Source organism: Trematomus bernacchii, unplaced genomic scaffold (assembly GCF_902827165.1).
Source record: "Trematomus bernacchii unplaced genomic scaffold, fTreBer1.1, whole genome shotgun sequence".
In the NCBI taxonomy this organism is placed as follows: Eukaryota; Metazoa; Chordata; class Actinopteri; order Perciformes; family Nototheniidae; genus Trematomus; species Trematomus bernacchii.
The window spans coordinates 4,398,863-4,411,688 of NW_022987616.1; the positions used below are offsets into that span (position 1 = coordinate 4,398,863).

The 12,826-nt window shown below is 44.4% G+C and overlaps 1 protein-coding gene across 4 annotated transcripts in view; it reads left to right on the plus strand.

The window, feature by feature from the left end:
- Positions 1 to 12,826, plus strand: part of zfhx4 (zinc finger homeobox 4) — a 76,657-nt gene that overhangs the window by 22,557 nt on the left and 41,274 nt on the right. For all 4 annotated transcript variants that reach the window (XM_034132371.1, XM_034132368.1, XM_034132369.1 and 1 more), the window contains 3 exons: positions 127 to 363; positions 739 to 1,033; positions 2,556 to 3,097. In XM_034132371.1, coding sequence (XP_033988262.1) covers positions 127 to 363; positions 739 to 1,033; positions 2,556 to 3,097 — 1,074 coding nt within the window. The remainder of the gene's footprint in view (positions 1 to 126; positions 364 to 738; positions 1,034 to 2,555; positions 3,098 to 12,826) is intronic.

Genomic DNA, 12,826 nt, shown 5'->3' on the forward strand with positions numbered 1-12,826 from the left:
AAAATATGCTCAGGGTTTGGTGGACATATTCTAATTGAACACCTTTCACAGATTTCACACAACTGACTAAAGACAATGTAATACTTAATCAATCATCTGATATCAGTTGTTGTTGTTCTTTTTTAGGTATGCAACTACTCAACCACCACCAAAGGCAACCTAAGCATCCACATGCAGTCGGACAAGCATCTGAACAACGTACAAACACTCCAGAACGGTGGCACTGAGGTTCAATACAACCACAACCATACCCACAACCATACCCACAACCATGTCAACCCTGTGCCCAGTGCCAGCCTTGGTGGAAGCTGCGGGGCACCCTCGCCATCCAAGCCCAAACAGAAGCCAACTTGGCGCTGTGAGGTAATGAAACAACAGTGTCATTGTAGCGCTTTGGTGGCAAATGTCGAAACAATCAGCTAGTTATTTCCCTCTGCGTCACTATGTCTATTATTTTTCTGCCACATTATCTGAGGGTCATTATAAAACAGAATTTCTCATACATTCTAGGATTATCTCCAAGCAGAAACCAGAACAAATGAATCATGACTGCATTATTGAAATGCTTGCATTTTATAGTGTTGTGTGGTTTAGGTACTAATGATTTGTTGGTGTTGCTTAAGTTGTTGTAAATGCCTATTAACAGTATATGAATGCAAATAATAGCTTGACAATGTTTGAATGCAAATAAGGTATAGTTTAATTTGATGTGTAATTGTATTTTATTTACCCCAACAGGTGTGTGACTATGAGACGAACGTAGCGCGGAACTTGCGCATCCATATGACCAGCGAGAAACACATGCACAACATGATGCTGCTGCAGCAGAACATGAAGCAGATCCAACACAGCCTGCATATGGGCCTGGCCCCGGCTGAGGCAGAGCTTTACCAGTACTACCTGGCTCAAAACATGGGCCTGGCAGGTGTGAAACTGGAGTGCCCAGCTGGCAGCAGCGGCCCAGAAGCCCAGATGATGATTAACCCGTTCCAGCTAGATCCTGCAACCGCGGCTGCTCTTGGATCTGGTCTAGGTGAGGGATTTTAAAATTAAAATGAAACATGAGTTTAACCCATTAATCTAAAAGCCAGAAAGGTCTCCTTTCTAATAAATCCTTGTTAATATGTTTGCCTTTGAGCTTGGTTTTTTTCTTCCACTCATCTTTCTCTTGGTCAGTTTTATGCGATTGTCTCATATATCTGATTCCATCTGGGCATTGTTTTTATCTCTGTGCCTTTCCTTTTGTTGCTCTTCATTTTTGTCCTGCCCTCTCACCTTCTCTTTTCTGCTCCCATCCTCTTTACCTCGCCCCCCTCGCCTCACCCACCACTCTTTCTCTTTCCCCTCTTATCTCCTCTCTCATATTGTCCCTCTGTCATTGTCTCCCTTCTTTGACCCCTCTCACTGATTAAAAAATGATTATGAGACGCCACATGAGAATTATTCTTAATCTTTCATTTGTAATTTTCTTAAGTCAGTTTAATCCCCCCCATACACACCCCGCCCCACCTTCACTCACCCTGGAGAGGACCCACACACATGTGCATACACGCACACATACACACACTCTCACACAGCAGGAAGCGGATTCCCGTAGGAGTGAGCGAGATTTAACAATGACCCTGCAGTGTTACACACCCACTCCCTCCTCTAGCGTGGAGGTCACAGCCCAGCTAGCAGATGTACTCTCAGTGAATTACACTGATAACACACAGCTCCCCATAGTGAGCGCAGCTGTACCTAGGTTTAGATGGTGTGAGCAGGAAATATTTTTAAAAAGCGGCACACACCGACACACATCTAGGCATCCACTAATTGGGGGAATTATACTTAAACTGTAAAAAGAAACTCGATTAAGATGATGTGTAATTGTTCAGTTCTCTGTGCTCCAAACACCATGTTGAGATATTATCTAAAAAAAGACATGATGAGCTTTGGAAGCATGCATAGAGAGACAATGAGGGGATCAAATGAACGAGTTAATTACATTTCTATGAATGGCAGATCTTTTTTTTCTTCTTCTCCCTACGTGGGCAGGCAGAAGAAAGAAGAATCTGGTATAATGCATTGATCAGCTTTTCAAATCTCTGCGTGGATGAGGAACGCTCGGAGCCCTAAAACCGTTGCTGAGAGCAGTAATTAAAGCTACCTGATGAGCGAGTTAGCAAGTTGAAAAGGATGATTGTAATTGATCCTGATTCAATCCTATTAGGGTTTTTTATAGACAAGACTTTGTAAGGAGCCCTAGTCCTCTGTGAGGCTTTATTTTATCAAATCCTTTTGTGTGAGAGGGGCTTGCATGGAGGACTCACTTTTCTCTCCACACTTAATTTCATTAAAAGAGCCTTTTCTCTTTCTCTCTATCCTTTATCCCTCCCTGTGCATGCCAGCCTTTCATTTTCAAACGAGCCCTGTCTTTCTGCCATGCCGTCTGTTTTTATGCTGCATGCCTTCTATCTGACATGGTCTTATTCGATGCTTCCATGTACTCTGTGTAACCCTATTTTAAACACATTTCAGTTTTTCTGTCTGACCTGCGTTCTTTTTCTCCACAGTGAGCAGTGACCTATCAGCGGAGTTGCGTCTGGCCAGTGGTCAGCTGATGGCAGACGACCTATCCCTGGTGTCCTCAGGTGGAATGGGGGGCATGTCCTCATCAGACCCCTCCCTCTCCTCTCTGTCCCCACCCATCAACGACCCCTCCCTGCGCCTCTACCAGTGTGCCGTGTGCAACTGCTACTCCTCGGACAGCCTGGAGGCTCTGAACGCCCACGTCAACGCCGAGCGCGCCCTGCCTGAAGAGGAGTGGCGCTGCGTGGTCGGCGACGTCTACCAGTGCAAACTGTGCAGCTACAACACCCAGCTGAAGGCCAACTTCCAGCTGCACTGCAAGACGGACAAGCACATGCAGAAGCACCAGCTGGTGGCCCACATCAAGGAGGGAGGCAAGGCCAACCAGTGGAGATTAAAGTGTGTCGCCATCGGCAACCCCGTGCACCTCAAGTGCAACGCCTGTGACTACTACAGCAACAGCGTGGATAAACTGAGACTGCACGCCACCAACCAGAGGCATGAGGGTGCCGTCCGCCTCTACAAGGTAAACATTTTTGACATTATATTCTACAAAACACAGCACAATGCAGCCTCATTCCGACTGAAATACATCTGAGGGGAAGACCATTTATTTTAAGGTCAGATTTAGAAAAAGCACACATGGTTTTGTTTATAAAGAATTTGCCCCATCCTCTTCACTGCAATGTCACATGGATATAAAGTTCCCATGAGAATGGAATGGCCGAGATGAAAAAGGTCACTGTTAGAGCATGCAGGAAGATTTCCATCCGATATGGGTATACATCCTGCTTATGACCGGCTGGCATTACTGTTACTGTTAATTACACACAAGTCACATCATATCAGCAAGTTCCACATATTTCAAAGTTCTGATTATCTTCAGCTGTCTTGGTTTTTTCTCCCAGCCACAAATAAAACTGGAATAATTTGTTTTTCTTGATAAGAGTAATGAGCCATATATTTTGAACAATGACACAATCAAAGGAGATCATATGTTACTCTGGGTGTATTAAATAACATAAAACAAAACTAATGATACCCTTCACTCTCTAAGCAATAAACGATTTCTCACGCAGCCAGTATTTGGCATATTTCTCCTCTCCAATATATCTGAGGTGATTTAGATGGTCAGACATCTCCTTCAGCTTAATAGGATGCTGTTACATTTCAGAGGCCTTGACCTACAGGACAGGATCAAGTGCATTACATTAATGAGGATTTCTTTACTACTGTATAACGTGTGTGTGTGTGTGTGTGTGTGTGTGTGTGTGTGTGTGTGTGTGTGGGGGTGTGGGTGTGTCTTAAATGAAGAGACAACAGTAATACTAGTTTTGTGTTATAATAAGAAGACATGGTCACAATGATTTACTTAGCGATACAAAAGATTAAATCAAACAGCTGTACAATTTCAGCTCTCTTTGGCAACACATTGGAAAACCAGAGGAGACAGAATGACATACGAGAAATATGTAAACAAAATATAAATCTGAATTACAAGAAGTCCACTGCCTCAGGCTTAAGTCACTCCTTTAAACATTTTGTATATCATATGTTTTAACACAGTAATCTTGTAGGAATTGCACTCATTCAGAAATCTGTGTCCAATTCTTGCCTACAGTTCAAAGGCCTGAGTGGATTAAGCACATTGGCATCCTTAAGGTTATTTCAAACAGTCGTGGGATGACACATGATTGGATGACAGTCGACAGGCTGAACTTGTTACGGGGATAAGTTGGAGATCCTCAGGAAATTTTGACTAACTTCATTAAACTAATCAAAATCAGAAATCCTTTATTTGTTCCACAGAGGGGAAATGTACAGTTTTTTAATATTTTTTTACGAAAAGTGCTGCTTGAACATTGATGATTGAACTTTTAGCAACATTTGGCAGCAGTTTTAATGGATTGAAAGGGAGGGTTAGCCAGATACACTGAACACTAGCAGCTAAAACATCTATTTATATAATTTGTGTTAAATTGTAAGAAGTACAATCAGCAGAGAAATATTTCCCATTAAACTTAAAAAGCAGGCGCTTTCAGGCACACACAAGCAGCAGTTTAACCAAGGCAAGTGAGGGTCATCCCAATGCCCCCTCTGTGCACCCATGCACCCGTGTACCTCATATACCCACCCACCTACCCTACAGGCCTCAACAAATCTGTTCCACAGATGACGCTTTTAATGCCTCTGGCAGAAATCCCACTATTTTACCCTTGGACATGTGGTAGTAAAGCAGAGAGAGGGGGAGAGAAAGCATAAGAGCAGCAGAGCAAAGGCAGAGGGAAAAAAATAATTTCTTTATTTGACCAGAAAAACACCTCTCCTTTTATGTATTGGCAGAGGTGAAAAGCACATGGGGATGGAGGTAGCTTGGCCGGGCGCATAAAAGATCCGAGTGTTGACGACTTCACCATCTGGTTTTTTGGAAACATAGAATATCTTTATGGCATGGGAAACCATTTGAAGATACAAACAAAAAGCATATTCAGGATTTTTTATGGCTCCTTTGTAGCAGCGAAGGAGTACTTCTAAGGGGAATTGAGAGTTTGAACGTTTTTTTTCCAGACTTTGAAACTGCAAGAGGGAAATGACATTAGCAGCACACGGACACCAAGTCATCTGGTGTCCAGGGCACAGCAGGTGGCGCAGGAAGTCCCACGCCTTATATGGGGAAAGCGGAGGTCGAAGCCTCGCTGCATACTGGAGAGGAAGTGTAGGAAATCCGATTGGTTTCTCTTTGTTTTAATGAGAATGATACCGCGTTGGGTGTTTTCCAGAGTATCTCTAGTGATACAGAATTTAGTTGGAAATTAAAAGTGTCTAGGGAACCTCACTTCAGTGTTATCACAGCTGTCAAGTGCAATTCCTTAACCCCTAGAAGCATTGTAAATGACTAAATGGAAGGTGTTTTAACGTAGCGTTTTTATGCTAGCAGCATGTGAGGTAAGCTCTGCATTTAATGCTGCCGTAGCATGGCGTGTCGATAGCTGGCCGGGCCCGTGTTTGCCTTCGCGTTGAATATGATGATGTATGGTTTCGTTATGATTTTTAATAACAAACACTGGCCTTAATACACATGGAGACAGGAGTAAATCTGTCAGTGCCATTCACAAGTGCTGCAGGGCTAAGTAGGGGGTTCAGTTTGTAGCGAGCATGTGTGTTTGTGTGTGTGTGTCCCCGCAGAGCTTTGAGGTTTAGATCTGGGCCGTGCTTGCCCCTGGGTCATTAGGAGTTGAGAATGTTCATGGTCAATGTGGCATGGTCAAGGACCACACACACACACACACGGTTACACCAACGCACTTTGTCTGGTAGGCCATGGCACCTGTTTCTCAGATGGCTGTCCGAATAAATCTAAAACTGTCCTCAGCCCACCAGCACCCCACCCTGTCTGTCCGACCAGCTTTCCGTCATAATTCAAGCGGAAATGGACATCCGGGGTCCACTGCACATTTCCATATCTCTGTTTTTATTATTATGTTTCTTCTCTTCCCATACAATCGTCTTTTGAATGCATCCTTCTAAAATACTTCAGGACAGAAATAGACAGGGACATTTTGCACTTTTGTCTCTTTTTTTAAAAGGTGTCTCTTTTTGTCTCCCACTGCCTCCGTCTCACCCTCTCTCTTTGTTTTGTCCCGGACTCTCTCTTTTTCCCATTTTCTCCCTCCCTCTTTTTCTATCTCTCCCCTGGGGAGCCGCAGATAGACCATCTCATTACCCATGATCCTCTTGGCAACACCATAGCCGGGAAATGAGGGGTGGGGGGAATTAAACGGGGGAGTGATGAGAAGAGGGAGGGATGTAAGAAAAAGAAGGAGAGAAAAAAGGGCTGGATTGTTGATGCATCAAAAGAAAGATTCTCCCTTTTTTATTATCTTTTTGTACTTTTCTCATTTATTTATCTTTTTTATTGCCTTTTTTTTCCATCAACCATTGGATTTTTTATTCTTTCAATTCCCCCCTCCCACCCCTCACATGTTACTCTCCTCCATCTCCCCTCTGTGGAGTTGGCTGTGCTTATGCATCTGTGATATTAAGTCTACCTCTGTGCCTCAGCTATTAGCAAGGGTCAACCCTGCCCACTCTCATTTGAAAATCAAATGGCCCTATATATATGCAGCCCAAATTATTGGACTGTCATGTGGACTTGTGTGCTGGGGAAATGGACAGGAGATTGACTCCCATAGATTTGCATAAAAAGCCATTGTACCCTGTCCCCGGAATAGACAAGAGCAGAGATCTATTTCAAATGCACGTCACCATTTATGACACACACTCACATAAATGCATATGTGAATACAGAGGTGTGGTATTACGTACTTTCATGGAGACATACAGTAACTGCACTCACATACAATTGGTTATCATGTTACTATTTTCCACTTGAGCCTCTGTTCCGGGCACTGGGCTCTTGATCACTTGTCTCACTATTGCAGAGAAAAAATGAATGTTTGCGGACACTTCACACTAGATGCTACTTGACTGCAATATATAGATTTTCATGGAGACTGATGATGCAGCCTGCCAACCAGAGTTCAGGGCTATAAACCTGAGCAGCATGAATGAATTAACTTCAGTGTCTTTTCTTTACTCACTCCTACAAGTTATTTGTCTCTCCCTCTCTGCGAGGCAAAGAGACGCCAGTTTGTAGATTATTCAAATCGTCTCCTCTTTCACCTGCGTGGAGATTACAATGGAAATCTTTCAGAGGTCCGGGGGTGGGGGTGGTGAAGTGGGGGGTGGTGGCTAATTAAAGCATAAAAGCAGGTGTGTGCATGTGTGTGTTTGTGTGTGTGTAGGCTGTTGCTTTGTGTGTTTGACAGAAAGGTTTGAATAGATGGACTTCCCCACCCTCCCCCTGCCTTCCTAATAATCCTCATAGATATTAATAAGAGTTTCGCCCATTCTCCCTCCACAACGCCTTAACCAGATGGTCGGCAAGGCATTAGTGTGTGTGTGTGTGTGTGTGTGTGTCCAGCTTTGGTCCAGCTCCTGATTGACACTCATACGTAATGTTTAATTACCCTAGCCAGCTTCCCCCTCCTGTGCAGTGCCTTTTCATTCTTTCTTTAGGTGTTTTTCCCTGGGTGTAAGACAAAGACAAGGCCAGTTTTGTGGTATTAATAGCCAGATGTGATCCTCTTCATAATCATCCCCACTCCTCTCTGAGCCGTGGGTCACTTGGGCCGGGTCCAGGGCCGGGGCCAAGCCATTTGTCCATGTGCAGGGGACTGTGAAGCAGATCGGGGCTGACAGGTATGGGAACGATAGCAGAGAGGGTTATGGAGTGTGTACAGAGGAAGGGGGGGTCAGTGTCTTCCAGACCTCCAGAAGGAAGGGAACATCGCAGGGATGCTGGAACAAAGGAGCTCACAGGAGTTTGTCTTTTTCTTCCACCCCCCCTTGGCTCATCTGAACCCCTCCTACCCTTCCCCAAATACACACTTCCCTCCTCCTCCTATCCTTACCGCCCCTCCTCACACACTTTTTCTTCTTCCTCCTCCTATCCTTTTTTCAAACTCCTCCTTGCTCTTGATCTTCCTATTGGGACAAAGATAACAAGAGTGTTTTTTTTAATACAAAAAAAGGAACTAATCAAAGAGGGCGCATGATCTCAAACATGATCTCTCGGTGCACGCTGCTTCACTTTTGATATGTTGATTTGATCACAGACAGATCCCATGGCAGCAAGATCAGATACATATTTTTGTGTAAGTTCATTAGCGCTACCTTTGAAATATCCTGACATTAAAATACGTGCCTCAATTTGTCTGAAAGTTATCTCCTTACATGTCAATTAGAGGCAAGTAGGTGTTTTATTCTTGAAATAATCAGCCTTTTAATGGCATTTAGACAGAAGAACCCCACTTTTCCCCTCTCATGAAGCTATCAGGATATTGATATGGACAAAGTTGAACTGAAATACTCCTCAACGCCCTTCCAAATCAATAATCAATCGATTGGAGGTAATTGTGCCTCCCTTGGAACGGTCCCAAGTCTCCCTCTCTGTCGCTTCCTCTCTCCTTCTCACACTCTCTCTGTCATTATCAGCATGTGGCCCAGTATTCGGCATTTCAGCATTCCAGCTGTAATTGATTTTAACCATTAGGTGCTCAGTGAATAGATAAGTAGTGGGAGATATTCGATTATACGGTGAAAGAGAGAGACAAGGATGAAAAGAGGGAGAGACGGAGGGAGGGAGACGGATTGAGGGATGTTGTTGGAGAGCTGGAGAAAGAGGAACTGACCTGTCCTGCTGTCTATCCGTCTCCACGCCGCTCCTCCATCCCTGCAGCATGCACAATACTGCTGACCTCCTGCGAGTTCAAGCAGCTTAGTTTCTGCGAGGTAATCCCTAATGCTTTGAAATAGACCTGATAGAAAGCCCACTTACTTGTTCGGGATTAATATGGGTTGGATGGGGGGTTGGGGGGGGGTCCTGAGTATTTCGGCACATTAAGTTAAATTAACCCATTGGATTGATCAAATTTAACTAATTGTGGTCATACATGCAGAGGGATCAGGAGTCTTTAAAAGCATGTACCGGCATACAGATGGGTCACTTGCATCCATACACAGTATCTGCTGCATGCATTAATACCCCTCTCTATTGTTTATGTTTACTATGCTGGTGGCCGTGCCGATATTATTCCTTTCAGTGGTTGCACATCCCCTACAGAGGCCATTTTGAATCTGAGCTGAGGGTGGTATTGCTTTCCCACTGTTTTCCGAAGATATAAGTCTGTCCTTTCTCCTCTTTTTTCCCTGTTCTGGCAGGAGTGTAGGTTAGGACTAGGGGTAGGGGCGGATGGGGTGGGGGGGAGTTGGCGGAGGGGGGGAACAAAGGCAAACATTTGAGTAATCTTCAAAGAGCCCATTGGTATGTTGAGTGGACGCTGGTATGCGGACTGCGGCTGAGGCTTTTTCAGGGAAAACAATATCCTTCCTTTAGACCGGGGCTTGGGCCTGGGCAAACACTACCAGCCAGGCGACTCTGCCCAGCGCTGCCACTGCTATCAGCTTACCACCCCCCCCCCCCCCCTGCTTTGCGGAGAAAATGGTAGGGTCCTCTTTGTTGCCGGAACAGCACAGAACTCATCATTATAGGTTTACGGGGGTAGACAGAACATCCCAGGTTGTCCCTTGACTTTTATGTGACGTGTCAGAAATTGTTGAGGAAACTGTTATCTTTTCGGAGACACAGTCGCTATATAAATGTTTGCTGCAGACAAAAAGAGAGAGGCGCAGGCTTGAATCGACCGCCTTCTGTAAAAGGAAGCAGGGAGGGATCAAGTGTGCCATCTTGTAGGTCAACTGCGAGGCATTTGATTTCCTGTGGCAATATGCAAAACGGCGCCGCTGAAGAGGTGCTTTCATTGTGCTCTTCCTGGCAGAGGTACCACTCCAACATGCACACACACACACACACACACACTTATACACAGCTTGTACACACAAGTCACATTGTTTCCTGAGAATAAGGACCGAACCTTTTGATGTGTGTTGGGAAGTACATTTTAGGAAAAGGATTCGGTAACATGAGATATTATGTTCTATGTAAATGTTAAGGATAAAAGTAGCTTGATATTACATTCATTTGGCTCTTTAAAGAAAGTAGCAGACAGTCTGCCATTTTGTGACAGTTTCAAAATGAACTCCCTTTGTCCAGAAATCACTAGCCATGTTCTCACGAGGATCCACCCCAGAGATAATTTCTCCCATTTCTCTGTCATTAGCAGGGCCTGGTATTAGGCTTGTGTTTTGTTCCCTGTACCTTTTGTTTTGTGCTAAGTGAAACCATGCGACAGGGTAGGGGCTAACTGGAAAACAATACTCCCCTTCACAGGCTCAGGAATGTGTAATTAGTGATTTGAACCCGACTACACTCGACTAGATTCTTCCCTATCATTCTCTCCCTCTCTGTCTCTTGTTCTTTTGTTCTTTCTGTTATGGATTCTCACCGCCTTCGCCTCTCAATCTATATAGTTTCTCTCACTGTATGCTTCTGTCCTTCCTTTTGTCTCTCTTTCAGCAAGTCTCCATTACGAACCGAGCAAAGAAAAACAAACTTGGCAAAAAAATTGCTGCTCCTTTCGGCACCAAATTTATTTTCCCTTCTCTTCCCTTTCAGTTTTAGTTAAATATAACAACATCAGTGTAATTCAAATCTCTTTGATGGTACCAGCCAATAAGCTGAAGCCCCAGCTTTTCGACCGCTTTATTTTTGTTTTTCTTAGATCCTGTCAATTAGGCCTTAGCTTGATTTCCCAAAAGCATCTTGGGAAAAATGGAAAATGATGAACCCTACCCAAAAGCATGTTAGCATTTCAGCAATATCCCTCCCCCTCGTGCAGCACTGGAAAAAGATAATCCCACAAGCATGTTAGCATTTCAATGATCTTGATCTCAGCATTTTATGATGTCTGTCCCATTGTGAGTCGATGGAAAAGATAATCACAGCTGCAATATGATTTAGGGAAACAGTGAGGTCTGGTCAGTCTCACCTGGCTGCGTTGGAGACAAGCGGGGGCTTTTAGACCCTAATGGGCTAAGGTCAGGATGGCTAATAGGGAGTAAGTGGCTGAACCATGCTGTCTAAATCTAATGCTAATGTAAATACTGATCCATTTTCATGGGGGATGGAGGTGAGCTGGCTTTCAAGTCACACAGACATGCACCGATGAAGATTTGTTCTGGTGTTTCTGTCTGCTAGAATATTCCTATCTGCTGGGTCAGTATATTTTAAAACATCTGGCGACAGTGCTTAGAGACTCAAAAAAGATATTTAAAACACACTCACTGATTACGACCAGAAGAAGTGGATCAGATCGTAAATCAACACGATTTCTTTCCTTTTTTTCGCTCTGGTCTGCATCACTTTTGTGTGTTTGTGCCTGGAAAAAAGAGAGAGTAAGAGATAGAGAGTCAGAAGGGATTCTTTTCCGAGTGAGGGGGCCAGAGGTCGGGAAGCTGTGAACTTCAGAGTGACCTTTGCTCCATCCGTCAGACACACTTACGTCACTGCTACAAGTGTGTGTGTGTGTCGGCGTGTCCATGTGTGGGAGTCAGAAAAATGGAAGACAAGACCGTACTTTAAAGTGAGTTTTTTCCCATGCGATCACTACAGAAAATAAAGAAGGCAGAGTGAAACAAGCTGAATGAAGGCAGACAGCGCTGGAGTTGGGAAGAGCGGCAGACAGCTAGTACATATGATTGTGATAATTCATTTATTTGGCTTGCCGGCCATTACGCGTTGGAAGCTTATTATTTTTGGATGACCTCAGCTAAGCTCGCCTACAGGCCCTGCACCTCATGGACAAGTCCCAGAGCTCGGATCACATGTGACTGCCAGCAAGCAGACAGCTGAGAGAAACAGGAGACACTATTTAGCTGAAGGAAATCTTTTTCTTTGCATTTATGAAAGTAAGAGAAAGAAAAGACGGCCTACAGGAGAAAAAAAAATTAAGGTCGGGTAAGGGGATTTTTTTCTGGAGTTGTTTTGCTTCTCCGGTATCTTTAGATCACACACAGTGGCCTTGTAGGAGTGAGGAGGAAACCAGGAGATGTGCATTGTGTCTGTATTTGTGTGCAACTTGCACTCAGCACTTTTTCTATGTGGCTCTTATTTGCATATTTGTTTTTGTGCGTGTGCAGCACACGATCCGTCTCTCCATACACTATATTTGCCGCTCTCTTTATCTGCGGAAGCAAGGTGGCACATACCTGGGCCTTCAGCATCTCCTTACAGCCGTGCAGTCTGCCAGCGGATCCATTGGTAGTGATCTTGCGTTACATCTATGTCTGGGGGGCTGAGCGGCGGTTAGCAGTAACATGTGTTAGGGAGGTGGTAGCACTGATGGAATTCTACACTTGGCAGCCTTCCAGGCAGCACTGGTATGTGTTTAAAATACTTTCAAGGAACAAAACACGCTTTTGTTGTTTGCCGGGCCAAGTGGGGCTGTTTTTGTCTCCGATGGCCCCTGGGGGCCCAGGGGATAGCACCGGAAGCTGGTGACGTTCCAGAAAGAAGGTATACTCAATAACAAGCTTCCCCTAAAATAAACTGATGAAAGGAGATAAGAGGATTTTATTTTCACAATGTCTAGGGTGCACATTTGCATGCATGCACACACTCTTTACGGACACAAATAGGAAAACAGGAAGTATGTACGGAATCTTTACATATAAAACTCGTACACACACGCTCTGACACACTCACAGTGGTTATTTAAACATAGCTGTGGTAGTG